Source organism: Zootermopsis nevadensis, unplaced genomic scaffold (genome assembly GCF_977971745.1).
Source record: "Zootermopsis nevadensis isolate Lab colony 2312 unplaced genomic scaffold, Znev_1.0 Znev_ptg000004l, whole genome shotgun sequence".
NCBI classification, from domain to species: domain Eukaryota; kingdom Metazoa; phylum Arthropoda; class Insecta; order Blattodea; family Termopsidae; genus Zootermopsis; species Zootermopsis nevadensis.
Genome location: NW_028259136.1, coordinates 7,102,715 through 7,127,942, shown reverse-complemented (window position 1 = coordinate 7,127,942; position 25,228 = coordinate 7,102,715). Strand labels below are relative to the sequence as shown.

At 39.2% G+C, this 25,228-nt stretch overlaps 1 protein-coding gene across 1 annotated transcript in view; it reads left to right on the top strand.

Annotated features, from left to right (window-relative positions):
- Positions 1-25,228, top strand: part of LOC110841315 (voltage-dependent calcium channel subunit alpha-2/delta-3) — a gene marked incomplete at its 5' end in the record, with an annotated part of 43,136 nt that overhangs the window by 3,032 nt on the left and 14,876 nt on the right. The window contains 8 exons of the mRNA XM_087342775.1: positions 5,207-5,426; positions 19,965-20,017; positions 21,891-21,972; positions 22,761-22,871; positions 23,447-23,678; positions 23,850-23,981; positions 24,446-24,702; positions 24,931-25,041. Of these exons, the coding sequence (XP_087198901.1) occupies positions 5,207-5,426; positions 19,965-20,017; positions 21,891-21,972; positions 22,761-22,871; positions 23,447-23,678; positions 23,850-23,981; positions 24,446-24,702; positions 24,931-25,041 (1,198 nt within the window). The remainder of the gene's footprint in view (positions 1-5,206; positions 5,427-19,964; positions 20,018-21,890; positions 21,973-22,760; positions 22,872-23,446; positions 23,679-23,849; positions 23,982-24,445; positions 24,703-24,930; positions 25,042-25,228) is intronic.

Here is a 25,228-nt window from a genome sequence, read left to right as displayed (position 1 = left end):
GCCTATGAGTATTTTTGTATCAGCCATTTTGTCTTAATGCTCCATCATAAACGAGATTGTTTTTAGTACAGTCTGGCACATTCACATGATTACATCCAGTGATTACAATGAAATTTCGGCCTTTTATGCATTTATTTAGTGGGATTCTACAATTTTGGAAAAAAATAAATACCTGAAATGCCGTTTCTCACGCTACACTGAGATTGAACCACTTTTAAAATCATACTTCTTACATACGTGTGGTAAACTGGTAATTATCGCTTTCTGAGCTTTTGTTTATCTAAACGGGTTTATCATTATATCGCAGATAACAGTGCTGTAAGCGTGTAGCTGCCAAATCCGCAAATAAATTCGTGTATGACGTTAAACTGAGTGATACCTTGGAAACAGGTCAGATTAAACATTTAATATGGGGTGGGAAATTTTTGGACTCTGGGAGTTCGGGACTTTCGTTCTAAAGACCAAACTTCATACTGGCGCTAAGGATTGTGGGGAACGTTTCTACAAGCGATTTAATGCGACAACAATACATTTGATGGTGATGATGATGATAATAATACGAAGCTTTCACCGCGACTAGAATCGATAAAATCTTGGGCAAAAATCCGTGTCAGTTGTAGAAAAGCCCAATGTTTCGGAGACAATCTCCGCCTCCATCATCAGGGCTGCTGGCGAAGATGGACACTACTTCTTGCTCGAGATTTTATAAATAATAATTCAACTCAGTTATTTGTTATTGGCACGCTGCATCAACAGCCAGAAGGCCAATCACAGATACAGAACATGAGAAGAACGTAAGAACATGGTAACAAATACAGAAAGGTAGCAACAAAGAAAATGTGAAAATTAACACGAATCTAGATGACGTTTATACGTAATGGCACGTTGGTACATCAATTTCTTTATAATATATAGTTCAAATAAATTAAGTCATGAATATTGAAATGAGAAGATAATATGTAAAACACACATGGTACTAAATCAGAGAATTTATATAATTAGTTGGTCAGTGGATTAGAGAAAGGGTAAAAAAACACATTTATATTAAATGTAATTAATATCTAAGGACAACAGCATAATTATCGCAGAATGCGATTAAGGAAAATGATTTTTGTTGTATATATAACTGTAATTTGTGGACCACTGGTGGTCTGCCGACCAGCTGAAAACTGTTGCTTTAGGCGTACTCAAAACGTGACACAAAAAAGAACACACAACTTTATTGTTCTATTACAACACATCCTACATTCAGGAAATACATACAGTTCACATGTCACATACATTCATGCCATGGTTTTAACATTAACCTTAAAAACATAAAATTACCTTCGTAGTACCTTACATACAATTTTTGGTTTTTCAGCTTTGGTACAAAGAAATACAAGTATGTGGGGAAATGTTTTACATTTAAGGGAAAAAAGTATGTAGGATACTGCTCCTACGCTTACAACATCCTTGAAGAAACAAAATATGTGGCTAAATTGAAAAGAAAGTTGAACTGTGATCAAGGCTAGAAGATATAAAAATATTACTTTAATGTAATGGGACTATGGCACTTATGTTGAACTAGTTTTATTATGTTCACAAGTTGATTACAGAAACATTTGAGCATTTGCATTTGCCTTGTAATAAAAATAGTACGGGAAAAATCAGTAACCCGGGCATGATCTTTATTCCAAATTTCTTTTACTTCTAATCCAGCAGTATATTATGAAAGCCAGTAGCATCTTTCATACAAAAATCCATAAATGTTGACATTTTTGTAAGATAAATATATATATATAACAGAATAACCTAAAAACTGTATTATTTAAAGTAACAAAGTATTATATTTAATATAAATTTAAATCAGTGGTAGAATTTAACTAAAATTATATCAAATTACCAGTTGTAATTTGTCTTCTATAAGTTATAAGTTTGACGAGATTTTACGCTGTTGCAATATAAGGATATTAATGGTGATTGTGACAGCAACAATGATGATGATTGCGGTGGTGCTGATGATAATAATAATAATAGAAAAGTTTGAAAATGGATCACAAAAGTAGCAGTGGAATGGCAAAATGGTGTTATTGTCTAGCTGACAATTGTTACAGTAAAATTAAAGTCGTACACGCAGACTGTCTGTAGAACAGATGAATAAAGCTATGATGGCACAGCATGCACAGATTCTATAGATCCTGGATTATGTGGCATTTAAATTAATATAAATAGGTCCATCTGACTTAAGTTTTAAGATGTAAGTGTTGGCACGTTTGATGTACTAGTTAAGACAGAGATCGGCCTGAACATGATACTTGCGTTGAAACACGTGGACAGCGAGTTCAAACATTTTGAGCTTTTAGAACTTTCTTATGTTGATGTTCTATAATAGAAAAAATACAACACTAAAAGACAAAAACTGGAATGCTTCATTATGAAACTGAAATATATGTGATGATTCTTTGGTTCCGATAATCTGAAAGATAATGCCCTGGTATAATTTGAAACTTTTAAAAAAAATTCTTAACTTAAACATGACAAATTAAATATTGTAAACTAGAATAAACACCAAGATAATTTACAGTGACAGCCAGTACAGGCAACCCTGTAGTCGCTGTATATTTGGAATCTAGAAGAAGATTGGTTTAACGCTTTGCTGTGTTAAACGTAGCAAGATACATTAAATTTATGACTTACAGATGCATTTAACTTAGTAAAGTGATATGATGTGTTTAGGGAACTTAAAAAAACCACTTCTTTTAACTGCTGCAGTTTATGTGGTACATTCTGATTCATAATTTATTCCAGGCTTTGACAAATGTGATTCATACTTGGGAGCTACTTCTAAATTTTAAGTCTTGATGAACACAAGTTTCAACAAATATTTAAGTTTATACTTCTTGCCAGGGAACATTCCAAAGCCCCATGGCAGTTTACACAAGGAACTATCATACTTTAATTTATAATACAGTATACTCATTAAAGTACTATAAAAATAGAATATGAGCATTTTATGCAAAATGAGAAACTTATTATTTAAATAACTGAAAATGATTAGCATTTTCAACCATCAAATTCAGTTGAAAGACGTCTTTAATACTTTTATTACTCATATGATATGAGTGGCTTAACTACCTCCTTTATCATTTAAATATAAATGCTCATTTAATATGGATATGAAATTATTTTGTTGGAATAAAGAAAGAAAGCAATGATAACATTAATCAATCAAAAATTAAGTTAATTTGTTTCTGTGATTGAAAATTTGTGGAATGTCTTTGTGGAATTTCTTTCCAACTAAAGTTTTGCCAGGAATAGGGAATAATTTTTATCGTATACTTTCAGGCAGAGTTAAGTGTGCGACACGTTCAAAATATGGCCCTTTGTAGACGTAATTTTAATGTACAATTAGCCCTTTGAGGTCCAAACTCTGAACTTCAGGATAGGACCATATGTGTATTTAACATTTAATACAGTGGTGTTGAGTCTGCAAATTAAATATTGCTTGATGCCTAAGGAAGCTGATTTAATCAACAAATGATGTCATCCATTTGTAGCGGTGGCTGCAATTTTGAAGATATGTGATTATTTTCTTCATATGTGGGGAGAGCAGTTCTCTTTCTTATCAAGAGAGCAATCCATTTGCGAATCAGAAAAAGGAACCATGTTGCACAATGGACTGTGAGAACAAACACTAGTCCAAACACTGAAGATACTGCTGTTCGTTTTGGCAGGCGCCAGTCCAAAAGAGGATAGACGAATGGTCGATCGTGCCTGTCAGATCCTCCTAATTCATAGTAAATGTAACTAAACACCACGTAACACACTGTAATGAGGAACGGCCAGTAACAGTGTAACAGCCTGAATGGATGGGCCACAAGGAAAAAATCTGTTACCATGAACACAGAGTTAAATGCATGGACCATGAGATTCAGGGCATCCAGTTTGTGAATGGCTGTTAAAACAGAGAAAAATATTACTTATTCACTCAAATATTTCAGCAAGGAATAATCATGAATTTAAAAAAATATCGGTTTCCTGTCTGTCATGGAACTTTGTGAAAACAGTTGAAATCTGCCAGTTTGCTTGCTTGCATTCAGCGGAGACGTTTAAGTGGCTGAAGATCTCAGGGAAAACACTGACGTAGCATGGCTGATATTTTTTCGTTGTTTTTTCACTGTAACTGCGTGATATTCTGTATCTGTACAGAGGTTTAGAGTGGTGAGCATAGGTAAGAGGGACCACAGAAATGATCTATGAAAGCAATGGGAAAGAAACACAGGAGAAAGGGGAGATGGAGATAGAGGTATGAAAGAGAGAAAGAAATGGAAGGAGGAGGGTGAGGAATTAAGTTTATTACCATTTCTCTTTCTGTAACAAGAACACATGCATGTACAGGTCTTGAATAGTATTGGCTTGTTATTGGTTCGTTCTTTGGCTACATTCAGTTATTAATATAACATTTTGATGTGGATGTTCCACGCATGCAAGGGATATCAGCCTTTGGAAATGAGTACAAAACTAGTTTATTCAGTATATGCAGAAGAAAATTAATACGAGAATAAGAACGAAAGTTTATGACGTGTAGAATCCGATTACTTCGATGCTTCTGTCATTGGAATTAATTTGACATTGGAAAAATAATTCTTTTATACCCATGATGTTTTCATTTACAGCCACATGTAAAAATATGCCTCGTGGGACTGAAAAGATGAAAGCTGTCCTTTTCAGTAGGCACAAAAGTAGATATAAGGAGATAACTGCTAACTTACTTGATCATTCTCATAGAAACACTACTTATTTCTGTATGTACACTTACCCGGATCATATACTGTGAGCCAGTATGCAACCGTGATACCGAGGGCCATGACAATGCCTGTTGTGTTCAGAGCCCAGTAAACTTTATAACTGAAGGATATCTCATAGTCATTTGTTCCGAAACCTGAAAGAAAGAACAACAGTTGAACCACAAATTGCATTTAAGTTATGCTATGGCCAAAATTATGTAGTAATGAGGGACAGAACATTTTAACTCTTGTCACATAACCAATATGACTGTTCATGTGATATCGACAGTTCTTAAAATAAAAATATTAATGAAATGAAATTAAAATAGTGATTTAAGGTTGAATGGACAGTTTTCATTTTTTTTTAAAAAAAAATTAATATGTATCATGGAAAATGTTTATGTTTAAAATTAATTATTTGTTGTCTGTTGTTTCAGGTCTGTCGTGACACTCACCTGGCTTCCGCTCTGCGATCAGCCTCCGGGTGAGGAGCCATGCCCCGAGTATGGCCTGCATTGTACACACAGTATACCCCCAGTTTGTGAGATATATTGGCCACTTGCTGATGTACTGCAGTCCAGAATTCTTGGTGTTGCCGCCTGTATCACAGATGGAGAAGATCATCGTTGCCAGAAACAGAATTGCGAGGAACCACCGGTACGTTAAGTAGACTAGATGAACTCTCACACTGGATTGCCACTGAAAACAGAATATTATAATCTAATTATTTCGTAGCTACCTTTCATGGTCTTCTGGGTAGTTAGCACCATTTCAGAGAAGCAATGGTAACCATCTGCATGACTGCGCGGTGTCACAGCCCAGGTCATAAATTTTTCATCGCGACTAAATCCGATTGAGTCGTCTTTGACGATACAGAACGTCGATGTGGATTAAAAATCCAAAACTCCGTATCAGTTCTGCCTATTGATTCATTGCATGTTTGCAGACGATGTCTGACAACAAATTTGCGTTGATACTAGTGCAGACTCACCTGACATCTTACGAACTCGTCTGGCTTGTTGTGTTCTAATGTAATTGACTTCAGGTGAAGCTCTCTCTTCCACATTGCTGTCACCATAACTTCTTTCTTTGGTTTCCTTCAGTGGATTGCCGCCTCTATGTTCTGTAAGATCGATGAATTAGAATGTTAAAGGCCTGTCAGCGCATGTTGACGGTAATACTGACTTGTATGGTGCATTTTATAATTATTCTAGGTGCATTGGACTTTATGGTCTGGATTTATGTGATTTTTAAGAAGAAAAGTGAAACAAATGCCAAGATTAGCTTAAAGTTTTTAGCAAAGTTATGTCACCAAACTGTTTCGTAATTAATTTTTTAATTTTTTTTATAAACTGAGTTAAACCACGTTAATACATCTGGTGCCCCAGTGGGTTTGAAACCTGATAACAGCAAACATGTTACCTCTTGAGCTAACCTGCTCAGTGTCTCATGTGTTTGATTCATATTAAAGTGTCGGTCATCGTTCAGCTGGAATTTTGCTGATGCAACGTATGAGGGCTATACAAAATCTAATTCATATTACACTAGTCTGAGGTATGCCTTGGTATAAGTGACCTTTCATTTGACCCATTCTGATGACCAGAGGTCAATTTATAAACTATTTTTCAATTGACCTGATTTGATTTCACACGGTGTGGACTGTACGTATATCATCTCGTTCATTGAATCTGCAACTGTAGAATACGCATATTACAGATGTGGACGCACACGCATATGTGATTTGCAAACTGACTGGTATTGGTGGTATCTTAAGACTCAGACAGCACCGCTATAGATACTGTATATAATACTTTAAAGAACTTAATTTTGGTATTATTTTGATTCTGCATAAAGTGGATACCCTCACTAAGACGAGCATTAATAGCAGGCGGTTTGCGGACAGTAAAACTTGAAGGTGTGGGAAGCTTTCCTTCATATATAGTGAGGCTAGAAACATCAGAATATAATTATCTTGTCCCCAGAATATACTTAAAATAAAGCAAAATGATTTTTCTCAGGTGCTTCATTTAGCACTGCGCTCTGAAAGCATAGCTCAGTGCATTAATCGCATCAGTAGACGTGAGTGATAATTTACCCCCAGGGAAAGAACCCCATGTCCTGATCAATAGGAGGATTGCTAGGCCCCAGAAATCATCAGGAAATTTCTGACTCGTGATCTGAAAGTTATTACACGTTTTAAACTGACATTTGTCTAAAATGGGAATAAAATCACGTCTCTTGGAATTCCTGCGTGTTTCTGTGCCGTGAGGTGTTGAGTTTGTTGTCATGTGAAACAGAAACGCGTTGAAGGCCTCTGCCATTTCTTATAAACCTCATTCCGTATTCTGTGGTCCTTGTAACAAAACAGCTGCTTATTGTGATATCTGTAGGCAAAGGATTACACTAAATGGAATAATAGATATTATTATTACGTAAGTGTCTTCTGATCCTGATGTGAGTCTAAGAATAGTGTGACTGCTTGTCTGATGACTGCACTATTAGTCTCAATTGATATAAATCAGTTTCTTTTATGTCTGCAATGTTTCTGACACGAGGACTTCTCTGGGATCTTCCATGAGTGACTGGCCGTCATTTACGTTTGTTGCAAAAGCTGATTCCTCTACCCTGTACGGTCGTAGTGTACAGACTTTGAACGTATTTTTCCTTGCATCATCTTAAATTACTGGTGCCAGTGGAAGACAGCTCCATGGACCAGAGTCCATCTTGAGAAGCCAGTTAAGAAATTCCTTGCCTTTCATGGAACCCAAATTTCATTACTGTCTTCACAAGAGCCTGTCATTGGTTCCTGTACTGATCCACATTAATCCAATCCATACCCTCCAACTGTATTTCCCTAAGATCCAATTTTAATATTATCTTCACATCTATACTTAAGTCTTCTGAGTGATCTTCACCCTTCAAGTTTCCCAAGCAAAATATTGCAGGCATTTCTTGTCTCTCCCCATGCATGCTACATGCCTCATCCATCTCATCTTCCTTGATTTGAGCATCGTAATAATATTTGCTTTGTATGGTCCTCAGAATAAACAGCGATAACCAGTTGATGTCTGTAATGGTGAAGTTTGGTGTTTTCTTCGCGGTACGGGCCGTATCCTTAAATATTATTTAGACGATCTTCGGCTTCAGGGGTTAACCAGTTGATGTCTGTAATGGTGAAGTCTGATGTTTTCTTCGCGGTACGGATGGAATTCTTAAATATCATTCAGGCGAACTGTTTGGTAGCAAAGGCGTGGCCTCTCGTTCCTACAGTTAATGTCACATACAGTTCTAGGAACTGACCGTGCTCGAACACCCACCCACTGGGCCCATGACATAACTCATTAGCGAAAGCCACAGTCGAGCAGACTGCATACTTTCAAGGTGACATGACCCTTTGGATGGTCGGAAGCATTACACGTCAGAGCTGCTCTGGGTTTCGCAGACGCGTGGCTGTATTTTTGCATTGAAAGGATAATTAAACGCCTTGGAGGCGGGGTAGGGTGGGGGTGGGGGGGTCCTTCTTGAGAATCTTCAGCAAGCTTAGCTTGTAAATAATATACCCCGCCGTTTATGGAACGTGGCGATGTTGTTATTGTTGTTTGCACAAGTGAGAAGTCGCATGTTTCGTCTCTGAAACTCCTCAACAGATTTCGATTAAACTTGGTACTTGATAATTGACACTGAAAGTTGACAGGATAACTTTGCGTGTCCCGGACCAGAGCTTCAGAAATATGGTCGCCGATTTGCCACGGCCGAGTTGATGGAGATTGGTGGCGAGTATAAAAAATATCTAGTGTATTGACCAGTGGGGGGTTACGAAATGGGGAGTAATGAGAGACACTACATTTAACGCGGAGAATACAGAAACATTTTTGGCTATGAAGGTCCCCAGGCAGTTCCCGCTCGTCCTGGTAATGGTAGTTGGAGGAGAAGATAAGGCGTTCGGGAGAAAAATCTATTGAAATGAAAGCGGGAAAAACAGGGAAATTGAGCTGGGTTTTACTGCATTCGATCGGAATTTTAAATTACGATATTTACTTCGGGAGGTGACATTTTTATTCAGTCCGTACCTCAAAGAAAACACCGCACTGCACCGTTACAAAGGTCAACTGGTAACCGCTGTTTACAGTGAGGGTCACACGAAACACATAAATAAAAAATGCAGAGGTAAATGAGTGTTAAAGCAGGTGGTACACATGGTTACCGCTAGACTTTAATCGAGTAATGAAAGTTGCTGCAGACGTGTGAGGTTGTCAGTGGTGGTGACGTGCGATCCCAAGCCGTGAAGCACAGGGAGTCGGGAGTCTGGGCGTCACTGATGCTTGTTAATGACAATTTTTCTTCGTCTCTAATTCTGTTCTGCCCGTCGCGTTGCCATATTGACTCGTGGTCGAGTTACGGATTTAAAACTAGACGCGCTACGTCACTGGCGATATTAGTCTGACTTCACACAAACTGACACATCCTGCATTAATGTCAACAACTGTCTGGGTTATCTGCAAGGTCCACAGATCCTACCCCGGTGCCAGTCTGTCGTCACTTCATCCATCTCAGGTTCACATGTTTCTCGTTAACACCTTGTTCTCGAACTACCCTTAATCAGCGCTCTTCCCTAAACGTGACCAAGTTTTGAAACTAAACAAAAGAACGGGCAAATACTTTCATCTTTCAGTTTTTTGATATCAGCCGGGAAGACACCAGATTCTGAACCGCATCTTACCGGGTACTGTCCGAATTTTGCCCCCCCCCCCCCCCATGTCCCTGATAATATTTTCAGGAATGCAAATGAAACAGAATTGAGAATAAACCCTTACAGACTGATGCAGTGAGCATCAATGACAAGATGGCTGTCTTCCGGGTTGTTGCACCGTGTAGTCTGGTAGAAATTTAACGACGTTTCGGAGATCATTTCTACCTCCATCATCAGGGCGATGATCGGTATAATTCTACCTGATTACACCGCGCAACAACCCAGATGACGGCCATCCTCAGACTCACCGCCGTGAAAACCTAAAATCCTACAAACATCAATTTATTTAATTTGTATCTTATATGCGTCATGTTTGTGTTTGATTAAATATATTTATTTTGTACAGTCTATACACAAACGTTTGAAGTTTATTGGTGTTGTAAAAAATTATATAATATTAAAATATTTTATTGTGTAAAATATTATATTAGCGCTCTTAATCGTAAATACGATTTTACATTATATTTTTTAGCGCTTTTATTAAAACGACATGTTTCGACGGGTAATACCGTCGTCTTCAGGTTTTTATCAATTTAAAATATTTTAAAAACTATTAGATATTAGATAGAACCTCAAGTCTTACATATTAGATATTTAATGCAATATATTATAATGATCCGTAGTTCAATATCTAATAGTTTTTAAAATATTTTAAATTGATAAAAACCTGAAGACGACGGTATTACCCGTCGAAACATGTCGTTTTAATAAAAGCGCTAAAAAATATAATGTAAAATCGTATTTACGATTAAGAGCGCTAATATAATATTTTACACAATAAAATATTTTAATATTATATAATTTTTTACAACACCAATAAACTTCAAACGTTTGTGTATAGACTGTACAAAATAAATATATTTAATCAATTTATTTACTTATCCAATTATCATAAAATGTCTGTTACGAAAGAACTTCATTCTAAGGAAATGAATCGTACAAACCAGATAGCTCAGTGCGATTTTTTGAATTTAGAGAAGATTTTTGAAACATGTCGAAAGTACGAGAGAAACGAGCAAAATACACGATATCATAAAGCAATATCAAATGGAAATGAGAAAAAAAAATCACATATTTTGGAGAAGAGATTATGATATTAACAAAAATGTTTAAGAAAAACAATTGCATAAACTGTAATGGTATTTACAAACTAAAATGTTTGGTCTGCATTAACAGCGTCACAGGACAAAGTAGAAGGAATTTTAAAGAAACGGCCCACTTTGTTCCACATCGTAGACAGTTAACACATTTCCGTTCACGCTACCTGACCAATTCAACTGGGAGACCGTCGTTAAATCAGCATGTCCAGACAAATCGGAGATCACTGGTTAAAAACAATTTTTTTTTCTTAAAACCTGCAAATGCCAGTGTAGGGTCTCCTTATGATTACCGCAATAAAACAGAGGAGAAAAACTGATTTCACTTACCGTCAGCCTCCGCGGTCTTCAGTCAGCTGTTCGCGAGGCGGTCGCTGCTTCTGCTGCAGAATTCTTTTCCTCTGGAATAGTTTTACACGTGAGAGCAGGCATTACACGGCGAAAACAAAATTTTACGCGGTAAAAGGAATAAAAACCCCGCCGAAGTCTTGCGATGACCGCGTAGTTGTAAAGCGATGGTGCAAATTTGGTTTGGATCGTGCAGCCGCCAGCGTCTTCTTTTAAGTCGACTTTTAAAATAAACTGAGAAAATTACGATTTGTGAGATTTGACGTTCTCACGGCGACGAGAATGAAGATGGCTCTCTTCTGGCTTGTAGCGCCGTGTCGTTTTAGAGGTCCTTGCTGCCTCCATCGCCCTCTGAAACGTCCTTAAACCAGGCTACACAGCGCAACAACCCGGAAGACAGCCATCTTAGTATCACTTTGCCTACGTTTTCATTTTGCATGTGATTACTGTTGCCAGTTGATTCATACTGAGCGAATGGCGCAATTTGGGGGATTTAATAAGAGGGCGCTGAAGAGAATATTTGGGCTTAAGAGTGATGAAGTGGCGGAAGGGGGGCGAATTCTGACACTGAACTTTTCTAAGGCAGGTGATGCACGTGGGAGAAGCAAGAAATGCGTACAAGATTTTGAAGACCTAGGCTTAGATGTGGGGGTAAAACTAGAATAAGTTAGGGGGATTAGGGATTCATCAGGTTCAGCTTAGAAATTATTAACTTTCGGGTTTCATGAATGCATGAGGATTTCTTGACTAGACGAGCAACTGGTAGTTTCTCATGGAGTTAGTTTTGCAAGATGCCCGTCTGTGATCGAACAGACAAGAGTCCCGCCAATGTGGGTCACCATGTGAACGAAACCTGGACCGGCTTTCGTCTGGAATCTGTCACGCGCGTGACGTATTCTATTGTGTTCAGTAAGTTTTCGTTGCGGGCTGGTGGCAATTGTGGAATGTAATTGGCCAGGAAGCGTCCGTCTGTCACTTACTTTCAAGAAACCGCCATGTTAGTAGCAGGACGAGCGAAAAGGCTGAGATGAATTCTTGTCGCTAAGTTCCAACCGTGTAAGCCCGTGGAAGACATAGAGATAACAGAGACTGTAGAAATTGTTAATCTTGACGAGTAAACAGCTTGACGCTCCGACCACTTCACCTCCGGGATGAGTAACCGAGAGAATGTCTCGGGATGAGTAACCGAGAGAACGTCTAGACCTGATATCCGGGAGAAACATCCCTGCGTTGTCGCGAATCGAAACCCGGTCATCCAGCCCGTAGTCACTCGCATTATCGACTGACCTGAATGAAAATATGGATTTCTCTTTGCCTGTCTCGCCTCCTTATGTTAGTTAGTTGTGAGATTTAATAAAAGCGTTGAACAGTTTAAAGTGATTCTTCTGAGACTTTATTTTTCTTACGAAATTAATAAAATACACACGTGTCCTCTCTCGACTAACGCTTTCACCAACATCCTCCGTCATTTGTTATCCGTCCCATACGTCGCTGTGTAGGACCTAACGTAAACAGATGAGAGGGCGACGTTTAATAAGGCAGGTTTTCTGAACCACCAAATAAATTCATACATAAAGTCGAATGTTTCAACGAGATCTTTCGTACGTAGTGTGCGATTATGTAAGACTTCAGACCGGTGAATACGTGGATTCTTGATATTTTGAAGATAGATGCGATATGTTACTCCGAAACTATGGCAACCACCTACAAGACTACGTGCTTCACAACTCGGACCACAATCGACGTATAAATGATTGACTATAAAAACATACATCAAAATTTATGATGAATAAAGCACGGAACACATATTTTTCCGAGAAACTATATCACCGTCACTTATCGCCAATGAACTTGGTTATCAGTTTTGATTTGTTGCGTTCTGACCGTTCGAATCCAAAGCATATCTAAATATTTAAGATCCAGTCCGTACCGCAAAGAAAACAACATTTCTCCTTTGCAGAGATCAACTTGTTAATGGTATTTGAGAAAATAATGGTTGGATTTGAGGTTTTCACGACTGCGAGTCCGAAGATGGATGTCTTCTGGGTTGTAGCGCCGTGTAGTCTGGTAGAAGTTTACCTGTAGATGGAGGCAGCAAGGACCTCTGAAAAGGCGATGAACTTCTACACGTCGCTACAACCCAGAATATAGCAATCCTCAAAATAATAGTTGTTCACAGTGAGAATCATAACAAAACACATACGTGAAAAATGCATAATTACTGATTATTGAACAGGTGGTACATATAATTACCACTGGGCTTTAAATGATTAAGATTACGCGTGTCCTTAAATTTTTGTAAATACAGGAGTGAGCTGTTCTCGCCTTCGTCCTTTCAAGTTAATTTTGAGGGGAAAAAAAAATTCCGCACGTTTACGTGATCTGCGCTGAGATGTCGCTATTTGCACCATCGTCTTCACTGAACGCTACCTTCCGCCGTGGTCCTCTTCTGTGATGGAAGGAAACGCAAGACGTACCCGCTTAACTCAGCGGTCGCCAGAAGACTGACGGCAGTAGCCACTCAAAACTGCGTCTGCTCGCAGATCACGCCACCCTACCTGTGGTTATTGATCCGAAGTGGTGTGTGCCACGTGACCCTCTCGTATTATGCCGGGGAGCGAAGAAACTTTACATGTACTCAATTCAGACGTGTACTCCAGTTGTGTGCGCTCTGATTGCTTCTGAAGGACTTTACTCCGTGGTGTTTGACATCTGATTCGTTGATTTTATATGTGCGAAAAACAAAAAAAGCCTTACCCAAACGGCATCTCTGGGAGGGCAGTTGAATTACGTACCGTATAATATGGGCCAATTTAAATCCTGGAGAAACTATGAACGAAATTAATGCCGGAATTTCATTCAAGGTTTCCTCGATCACCAACCAGTCTATCATTACAAAACCATGCATAAAATATTTCTATTCTTGTAAACACAGCTTTTGTCGATGTCGGTCTTCTGGCTTGTAATTTTCGATTAATGTAACTAACCAACTAACGAACAAACAATCCTGTCATTGCATTACTTGGCAGCGGGATTCGTGTTTACTACGGGGCACTTCGTTAACAACGGTTAGTCATGTAATTCCCCGTGTTCCATAGATGGAGCTAGTGTTCACTGGCGGAGATCCTGCCATCTCGCGACAAGAATGAGAATTTTCTCGCTGTAGAAAAATACATGGCCGCCATAGTTTTCAGACACCATGAAATCATTTTCGGATGCCACTACAGCTCGGCCCCGGCAAATGTGAATTTCTATCGTGATCACACAAACCGGAAACCGCGGGTTCTTAAGAAGTTCTGCGAAAACTTAGGACGCCAGCTTTCATCCAGATATTAGCGAAACTATCGTAAGGAAGTGATGCGATGTCATGTAATTCCGTCTGACCAGATCGACGGCTGGACAGACCATATCAAAGAAGCCCATTTTTCTTTATGAAATAAGGAAACAGGCTTAACCCTCTGAGGTCCGATGTCGGAGTGTTTTGCCGTACATCATATAAAGACGTAATATCATCGTGTGTGTAGCTGTCATATTTACCTAGAATTAGAAGTATTTTATATCTGATAAAGTTATAAAACAAGTATCCCATCTTCCTAATTGGAAATTATATATTTTTTAAATTATTTTTGGCGCATAGAGCAATCTACCACTGACATGTGCGTATTCTTTTGTCTTCTTATCAAGCATTCTTTGTGTGTAGTGACTTCATCTTTTACACTTTGCTTATACATCGTATATCTGCATGCAATAAGAGATGTTTAGACGTCGCCAAAGTCATGTCTACCGACTTGGACGACAGCCAGCAGAAAGGCACTTATTACGCGTCTGACTAGAGACAGTGGTACAGTCCGTGAAAAATATTTACCACGGTCAATATTCGAACACGAGGAACAGTTATCCTCTCAGAACATATTTTCACCATATTTAGCAAAGTTTTTTTTTTCCCCGTTTTATGCAAGTTATAAAAGAAAAACCAGTATCATAATAGCAGTTGAATTTATACAGCTTAGTGGTTTCTAAAATGGATCGCAAGGCAATAACACCAATAAGAACAGTGACGAACGAAAGGCGTTTGGAAAATACGAGATCTACATTTATTCTCTATTAACAAGACGCAGTTTCTCTAAACCATTGGTATCAAAAAAACATTTTTATCTTTGATGACAAAGTCACTGTTTCAAAATTCGTCTGAAAATGAACTTCCTTGTACATAAACACCTTCAGTTTCTCTCTCTTGTTTCTCCACTTAATATTGTTGCACGCTTTGGGTCCTTATTCATGTCGGATGTTATGCAACGCCACTGAGTATACCAGTATACCACGCCGTTCTCATTATGTTTGCGTGGGAAGGAATGATGTTTAATGATAGCTTAAGCAGGACAGAAATTGAGGGTTTGTATGTTGGCGCCACTTGGGAACATGAAGTTACGTAAGCAAACGTCAGACAATTCCACGAGCCAGCCAATTAAGCAACGAACTTCGTTATTCGCTGGTCAGTCCGATTTCAGTTTAATCTCTTGAATAAACTCCCTATTATTACGATTTTTTTTATTTAGTGTTCTGTCTGAGGACAGGTCCATATGAACAGGATCCTTCCATCCTCTTCTGGGACTGGGACCTGTTCATATACGTTCTTGGCAGATGATCCAGAAGTGGTTTGCTATTGCCTTCTTCTGTGTGTGAATGGAGTAATTGTTGGGATGCCACGGAGGAAAACTCCGTGTTGCCTAGACCACGGCCTTGCCCAACACAAGTTATAAATTCGGGCACCACCGGGAATCGAACCCGAGACCCCAGGATTACAAGGCCAGCGTTCTAACCGCTAGACCACCGTGGCTGCCTATCCTAATAATATCTGGCGAGAAGTACAAATCAAGTATATCCTCAGGGAATTTTCACCATCGTCATATTATTTCCCAACTGTTACACAAAACTTCCTGACAATGGCGCCAAATCGAAACCCTCAGACAAGTATCGAAGCTCCACTCTCTGTTTAACCGAGTGGCATGATCGGTTAGAGCAAAACCTACTTGAGCAGTGTTCCAGTTTCTTCCAGTTCTTTGCAGGCGTATGGGGGTCGTGGATTCTAAACTTTGGCACAGAATGGTCGTGAAAATTCAGCTTCGCTCCCATTGAACGGGACACATTGGCTCCCTTTGGGGGCGGGGGTGTCCTGTGGGCCCCAAAGTCATCCTGGGAATTTTGTTGAAGTGAAATCGCTTTTACCGGAATTTGAAGCCTACCGTATTTAACTATGTTTTTTAGATCTTATCTGATGATCGATTATGAAGTTTGTTTAACAAGGTTTCTGTCAGTCTCACGAGTTACATGATCGTGGCTGATGGATCGGGATGACTAGAATGTTGTAGGAGAGACAGAGGAAATCCACGGGGAACTTCAGCCCGACCGATTGCTTGGACGATATTCGCTTCGGTATCTCTGGACAGAGACGTCGTGGCTGCTGCTGCAGCGAGCGGAGTGCGCGTGAAGCTCGTTCCGCGGGCGGAATGGAGAGTGAGATCGACTTCCTGATTATCGCAGATCGCGTGAAGACGCGGAAACAGGGAAATCAGGGCGGCCACGATAGGCTGAGCACGTGGCTAGAATGGAGATAATGAATCTTACAGAATTTTCGTTGGGAAACCTCTTGGAAAACGTCCACTCACTAAGATTTGAGGTGAGTGGACAAAGATGGCTGTCTTTTGGGTTGTAGGGCCGACGTTTCGGAGGTCCTTTAAGTTCGGAAATCGATGGAAATGCCTCAGAATCGCGTCCAGTGAGAAGCTCCGGTGCTGGTGATACTGAATCTTCAAGGTTCTGCTATCGGAGTGTTACATGATGTTGGATTGGTTCCTCGTGTCGGGATAGTGACGTCGAACGAGGTGGACAACTTTCAGACCAGTATCCAGACACGCATTTCACGTTTCTCTAGGCCAAGTCGCTTCCCGTTTTCGATACAACTTTCCAATCTCCGTGTCACTTCACGTAGTCTTCGAGTTGGTCCATTACATAACGCGAAGGATTCTGACCCGGAAGACGAACCTGAATGCGACAGTGGCCCGGGGGGGGGGGGATCTCGATGTGGCGTTGGGCCGCACTTTCACGCCGGTCCCAGTCTTGAACCAGGTGGATCCAATACACATCCTCATACTTCTATTTATATAAAATCCATTTTAATATTATCCTCCCATCTACACCTAGGTCTCGTAAGTGGTCTGTTTCCTTCGGCTTTAACGACTGAGCTCTCGTTTGTATTTACATGTTACATTTCCTGCCTGTCTTATCTTCCTTGGTATAATAACCCAAAGAAAACATTTTCTTATCTGTGGGACACACTGGCGCGACTAGCCGCGTCAGTGGGTTTCGCACCTATAAAAAGCAATACAAATAACAGCCGCGCGCGACAACACTCGACAAGCCGCACGCGGCTAGTCGCGCCAGTGGTTACGGTCTGTGATAAAACCTTCTTGGTCAGAGGACGGGATTAACAACAATCCCGATGATGAATCATTTGTCCTGTACCAGAAAAACGTCCATTAATATAGCGTCTAGCGACATCGTGTCAACATTCGTCTTTAGAAAGTAGCAAATCTTTTCTCGCGCAGGCGTTCTGCTGAAAAGAAGAGAAACGATCCGCGACGAATGGCCCAGTAATGGGCATGCGCGGTATTTGAACGCGCCGGCTTCGTACCTCGGAAAAAAAAGCAAGTAATCACAGATCGTAATCTGTTTCTGCATGTCATCTCCACAAATGCTTACAGCTTTGAATGGAATGCGAATAAAAAGTGAAACACGATAAAGAATGGTGTGAAATGGATTATCCGTAGCCTTCTTTACAGCAGTTCCCTTCACACGCCCTAAGAACACCATGGAAATCCTCGGTAAGGAAAAGCAGACCCCGAAAAAAATATGAAACGGGAACTTTTTGAGTTCACTATTTCAAAACACTCACTTCCCCAAAGACTTGTCACTGAATTTTAATTATTAATCTTTACACGATTTTAACTTGGTTCTTTCCGTGCTATGAACGAGGTATCTCACTTGGGCACATTGGTAGACTAGTGTGGATATTGCTGTTAAATAATGCCGGTCAAAATTTATTTCCCTCGTCTTTTTGACAATGCAATAATGAACTGTTCCATTATCGAAGAGACACATACAAAGAATACACAACTCTTTTTTCGTAATAACATTCAGTGCGGGGATAATCTGAATGAACGACAATGGAACCAACATACAACTGTTAATTACTAAATACAAATATTGTGTCTTACCTTTTCCACTCGTCTGTAGAAATGTAGGTTTCATAATGTTAATATTAATATGTAATCCAGACACTCGTGTAATTCACAACAACTGCACCAACACCTCACCGACTACACTGCACTGCCAACACCAGACTGAGCTCAAGATAGAGTCGCAGGCTTCAGCAGAGCTGCACCCCTCCACAGTTCACATTTTCACGTTGGCAATCGCGCAAAAAATAAAAAAAATAATAAAAAAAAACACTAGAGGACGACTGGTCTCGTCTCAACAATAATCCCCCTCCACTCTCGTATTTCTTTTTGTAATTATTACGAAATGAAAGGAAACTCCCATTTCTCATGTTTATAGAAGGTTTTACAACCTGTCGTAAGAAAAAAATTGTATTACGTAAGAAAGAATGAGGATTTTCTCTTTTCTCACGAACAAGCTGATTCTATAGGAAGACAAATATTATCCGCCACTCTTGTTCAAGAGGTTAAGGATTTACGTAATGACATTCACGTTCCACAACTGCTTTATTTATTACACTTTTATCGTTGAGAACTATAACATTATTATATTGCACGAACATGCCGTGCATGTTGCTTGTTTTGCGTGCTAGAATTAAGTACTTCAGCTAAAGCTTTAACGTGGCTAGTGTGTATTTAGGACACGGTGACGGTGGATGCAGGGTCCATGAGCTAATGCTGGCTCAGTGTATTTAAACGTTTTTCTTAGTTTGTTTAACTGCGCTTTCTCGAAGTCAGTGGCTCCCTGGCGTCGAGTGAGAGGTTTACTGAACTGGGTTAGATGTGGTCATGGTCTGTGCTAATGTCACTGACTTATTTTGTCTTAAAAATGTTTGTCGTGGCCTGTTTTAAATATATACCTGAGGAAGAGACGCTGACAAAAGCTGAGAGTGACAGGTGCCTTAGCCAAGAATCGAATTCGGTATCTTAGGAACGCAAAGAAGTGTTGGTCACTCAGTCGTGAAGTTCTTTTCTGCTTTCAAAATGGCCACGACCACTTCCTACCCTGTCCAGGTCCACTGTAAACAATGGGCAGTATGCCGGGACTTACCTGGAGAGACTGAGGAAAACCATAAATCATTCGTAGGATAACCGGTTTCCGGAGCCCAGATTTGAAACCGGGACTTCCCGAATACGAACCGTTCGATCACGACGTTCGGTCTCGTGTTTTATAAAACTCGAAAGTTTATTTATTACGTCCCTTATTTGAGAGTATCATCTCTCTGTGTTTACTGATTGAGCTACACGTCTCCCACGCCTTGTATTTGTAATCCAAATCAGAGGTCACAAATTCAGTGGCGGCTCGTGAGCCTGAGCGGTGGTAGTTCTGCGCAAGGGGGGGAAACTCAAAATCGTTTTTCAACATATAAATAAATGAAAAGTAAATTTACATCAGGAGAAAACCCGTACGTGCTAGACGATGTTTTCACTATTTGTAAGTCCCGAAGAGGGCGGCCATTCATTGAACGTTGTTGGGCTTACGTATTTTCACCAATTTCCCCCCCCCCCCACCCCACCCCTACCTTTGCTGACGTTTTGCACTTGGGCATACGAAACAGCAGGCAGTGGCTCTAAAAATATCGCAGAGTTCTGTTGGCCGGTGGCTGCAATTGCTGGCAGCATGGCGGACGTTGTGCTGTAACTTACGTTTTCAGCTGCCATGGAAGCTAATTTGATGATCCGAATGCTTTTCAAGTTCGCGTTTGTGTTTATGATCGTGTTGCAGGTCGGTGTAGCGAGCAGAGATGGCTTCTTCTTCAGTTCTGAGGAGAGGGACAAGTAAGTTTGTGTGAGGGTTGTTTAGCATCGTGATCTAGGGATTTGTTTATGTCGGGATGTTGAGGTGGCTTTTCAAGGTTGAGATCACTGATTTTAGTTCTGGACTTTTTTCAATAAGCAAACTTTTGTTATATGAATCTGCCCGGACTGATGTCTCCTAGGTTTTAGGTGGTTTTTTTATGTTTCAGAGGAACCTGTCTTCAGGGTAGGTGAAGATTGAGCTGGCAGGTTCCTCCGAAACATTAGTATCCACTTAAAGGGCTATGCGGCGTCATAATCCAAAAGACCACGGGGCACAATTTCAGTGTCTTCAACGCCTCGAATTGCCTATCGTGAATAAGCGAACTTCAAGATTTTGAATGAAGATTGTTAACAAGAGACAAGAAGATTGGAAACGTTTGTTCTTTGGAGTACAATAGCATTCCAAACGTGCTCTTTACGTCATATTACGGGCGATGTCAGTAGGACAACTAAGGGAATAAGAAATGCAACAATTACACTCAAGGTCATTGATGTAACGGAGCCATTCAGAGTATTGTTGCACCATTGTGTTGTAATGTTATTGAAACGATGTTATGAAAACACTACAAACAGAGATGTAAGGGTCCAAAAGGTGTTCTTCGCTTACGCCAAAGCGTGAAGTACACGTGAACAAACGGCGACAATGGCCCAGTTTCTAAATTGTCCGTGTAAACTTCTAAGGTGACCATTACCACCGTTCATTTCGAGTTTATAAAAGCGTGTGTTGTGTAAAGCAGGTACGTTGAAAGCAAAAGTGTAAAACCTCTCTGGCTTGACATTTTTCTAATATTGAAATTAATTATGACATGAAGATAACTGTGCTTGCTGCCATAATCAGAGCATTCATCGCCCTGATGATGGCAGCAGCAAAGACCTCTGAAACGATAGTCAGTATCTACGAGATTACACTGCCCAACATCCCAGAAGTAGCCATCTTCGTACTCACCGCCGTGAGAACTTGATATTTTGAAAATTATAATGTGGATGTTCGAAATGTTTCCAATTCGATAATAAATCAAAATCACATTCACGAAGAAGTTAAGAGCTCAATTCGGGTAGTGCTTTTTAACATTAAATACATAATCACTTATGTTTCATTTTATTCAAATAAGGTGGAGCGTGACGGTGTTTGAGAACAGCAGCTGCGGAGAATATTTAGACCCAGGAGAGAGGATATATTAGGAGGACAGAGATATCATGCTAAATAAGAAGCTTCTTAATTTGTATTCTTCAGCAGATATTGTTAGGAGAAACATTTGGATAAGGTGTACTGCAAGCCGCAGTACACGTTTTTGCTGCGTTACATCTGCTCCTATAAGTTTCAACATTGCCTACCAGATGATGCTATGTACTGACAAATGTATATTCCGCCATCTCTTATCATGATGATGAGTTACAACTCCATACGAAATACTGAGCATTTTTTTTTGTACCGAAGCACATCTTGGTTATGAATTAAGGTTTAATTTGCGATTACCAGCCCCTAAACAAACATTTTCGGTTTCGTAATGCAAATGGTTGCTGTATTGTAGAGATGTCTGCATGCTTGTGAACCACTTGCCATGAAGGTGTATGGGGGGTGTGGAAATGAAGCTCCACACATTTATTTCAGTGGTAGGTGGAAGTGAGCGGTCATCCTTGTGTTCTGATTGCTCTTACCCCTAACACAAAGCTTTCCATTTTTATTGTTTTAAGAGATTAGGTGGATGCCAGAGACTGTTAAGATGTGGTGGCAAAAACAAAAATTCCTATACCTGCTATAGATTGAGCGCATAGACAGTTACTTAAATTGATGAGCTATTAGTGCTTTTTGTATGTTTGTGTACATTTTTATACAGATATTTTTTTACAGCATCAAGTACTGGGCTGATCAACTTGGTGATGAGCTGTGGCAGCTGGGGCAGAGTGTTACCAAAGCAACGGAAATGAAAGCAGTGAGTAATCTGATCCTAAGAAATAATTCTTGCATGCGTCTCTGTCACGACTAATTTGAAGGCTTCTCAGGTGCAGTTGGGATGATAATATTAAAGTGGGTCTTAAATGGGCTGTGTGGTGTTGATTGAATTCATATGGCTCAGAAGAGGAACTAAGAACTGGGTTCTTGTGAACACAGTAACCTTCTGGTTACACTTCTACTATTGTGTTTTGCATTCTAAGACATATTTGCAATTGCAAGAAATAAATTTTAACTTGTGTTACCATCTGTGTAGGAGCTAAGTACACTAATCCATTGGGTAAATTACATATTATTGATGAACTGTGTACATAAATATAATTTTTGTTATGAACCTGAATTTCTGTTGCTATATATACAGTTCATAATAATTTTCTGTTTTCTGATTTCTGTTTTATAGTAGTATGTTTAGGTTACAAGTAATGTGTTTAATACATGATTATAACATGGTTGTAGAATATATTGTCTTTATTATTGAATAATTTTACACAAATAAAGAATAAACAAATATCTACCCATCAGGACTAATCTTTTATGATCTTATACTGGAAAAATGTATAGAATCTGTGGGAAGATTTAACTTGTATAACACAACACACTGTATGAAAAGAGTTAAAAGAAAGAACAGTTTAAATAACAGCTTCAAGTGTGACTTTAAGATAATATCACCGTTAAGCTGATCGTGTTTTGAGGGGTTGTTATAGTTTAGGAATGACTAACTTGTATCCCTATCAGCTGATATCAACAAATGCTATTTTATAATTTCAGCGCTACAAAAAGCTAAATGTTCAAGTACGAGAGAAGGACGGGGAAGCCCTGCTAATGGAAATTGTGCACAATGTTCAGAGGATGTTGGATCGCAAAAGGGATGCTGTCAGAGTGAGTTCAAAGTCTACCCCACATATTCAAGTACATGCTCTTGTGTTGTCCATGTAAACGTGATTTTTTTTATAAGACTTGGAATGAATGTACTATGACATATAAAGGATAATTTAAAGTATATAAATATGTATTTAAAAATGTTTCTTCAATTGCAGAAGTTACATCGTGTAAAATATTGTTATTGTTATTTGTATGATGGTAATGATTTGCAGGGAAGTGTTTTGGGTTATACTCTAGGCCTATTGTACATAGAATTAGTATTCTTAATTGGTTTTCAAATTTGACCAAAGTATGACATTTCCAAAATGGAGACGCTGCAAGGATGACTAAAACTCTGATAATGGATTTTTTATGCTTATTATTTATTTAAAGGACCTGTATGTGTTACTGTATAACAAATTTCTGTTGTTGATGAGCCAAAAATGGTGAGATGGCAGGAGATGTTTCTTTCAGTGATCTTATTAAACATGAAAGAAATTTTGTATAAGATGTTTGGCGTTGTATGTGTAGCTCTAAAATGACTTTTTAATGAATATGGAGCTAGAACTCAACAACTTTGTCTTGCATTTTAGTGCATTGTGAATGCAGCTGAAGATGCAGCAGAATTCTTTAATGGGACTGATGCGCTGCACAACTACACATTTTATAGTGCCAAGAACTCGTATGTTGTCGGAGACGTGACGGACGGCAAGGACGATGATGCGTACAAGCCTATGGAGTTGGATCCAAATAAGAATTTCTACAGCATCCCTGTAAACCTGAACTATAGTTCTGTGCATGTACCTACCAACGTATTTGACCGAGGTATGACAACACTTATAATGAGATGGCCAAGTGTATATTGTGGCCACATTATTTAAATTTAATTAATATTACAAATAATTTTGGTTGATGGACACAAAGACCCTGTCTCGACCCAGTTCATTCCAGTCCAACTTGTTTGTCTTAATTTATCACACATTGCGTCTGTTACAGATGGTCCAGTTTTGGACGCTATTAAATGGTCAGAATCCTTGGATGATGTTTTCGTACAGAACTATTTTAGTGATCCTGGGTTATCATTTCAGTACTTCGGCAGTTCAATAGGTCTCATGCGCAGTTATCCAGGTGAGAAATTCTGATGAGCAAAGAGTAACTTTGTCTGGAATTAAATATAGCAAATAAGAGATGCAGATTCATATTTCATGTTTCCAGTTGATTTAAATAGTGTTGACAAAGTGGATGAAGACACGCGAGCAAACACGTCATGCATGGAAGTCAGTAATAGAAATATTAAGAAGTTATAAACTGGATTCTGAGGCAAATTTTGGCATTAATGTTCATAAAGTGTCAAGACAAGAATTAGGAGGTGTATAAATTGAGTTTTAGAAACAAAACAAAAAAAAGTGATTTACAATGGACACCGTATTGCACTGTTGCCCATATTCTGACAGCTCGATGAATATTGGTTGACGCACAACTGAGTGATATTTTTCTTTACATACAGTGAATTGTTTAAAATAAGTAAGATGAAATCAAAGTATTTGTGTTGTTATACTGATACTCACTGATTACTGTTTATGTTGATATAGCCATGAAGTGGAAACAAGAAGCAGACTTGTTTGATTGCCGGAACAAATTCTGGTACACTGAAGCGGCAACATGCTCTAAAGATGTTGTAATCCTGATCGACAACTCTGGATCCATGACTGGATATCGGAACACAATTGCCAAGCTTACGGTCAGCAACATTCTGGATACGCTAAACAACAATGACTTCGTTGCTGTGTACAACTATTCAGGCAGGGCTGAAGAGGTTGTTTCGTGCTTCAAGGACAGGCTGGTTCAGGTGAGGCAACATCTCTAAAGTGCAATCACCAACAGCTTTGGCGATGTAACTACATATGAGGTGCCACCATATTTTGTAGTAGTCTTGAGTTTTTATTCTGAAACATTATCATTAAATTACTAAAGAGTTGGGTCCTTTGTTGAATTATTTATTTCAGCCTTGAAATCCCAGCCTTTTCAAATGTTCTTGTTTTTTGGTTTCATATTGTGGTTGATGTTTACTTTCCAGGCTACCTTGGAAAATGTGAGCACATTGAAAGCTGCCCTTGAGGATGTTATGCCTGAAGGTTATGCCAATCTGACAAATGCATTTACTAAAGCTTTTAAAGTGCTAGAAAAGGTAAGACAGACAAAGTGTTTAATAACGGAGCAATCATATGCCACGAGAACCTTATAGTCTCTTGTGTCCATTTATGGGAGGCCATTAGAAAACTTTGTTAAAAATGTAATGAATTTTTAATTCATTGCTACATTTAATGCAGGAGAATGCAATCAATTCATATGCGACTCTCAAACATTTGATGCAA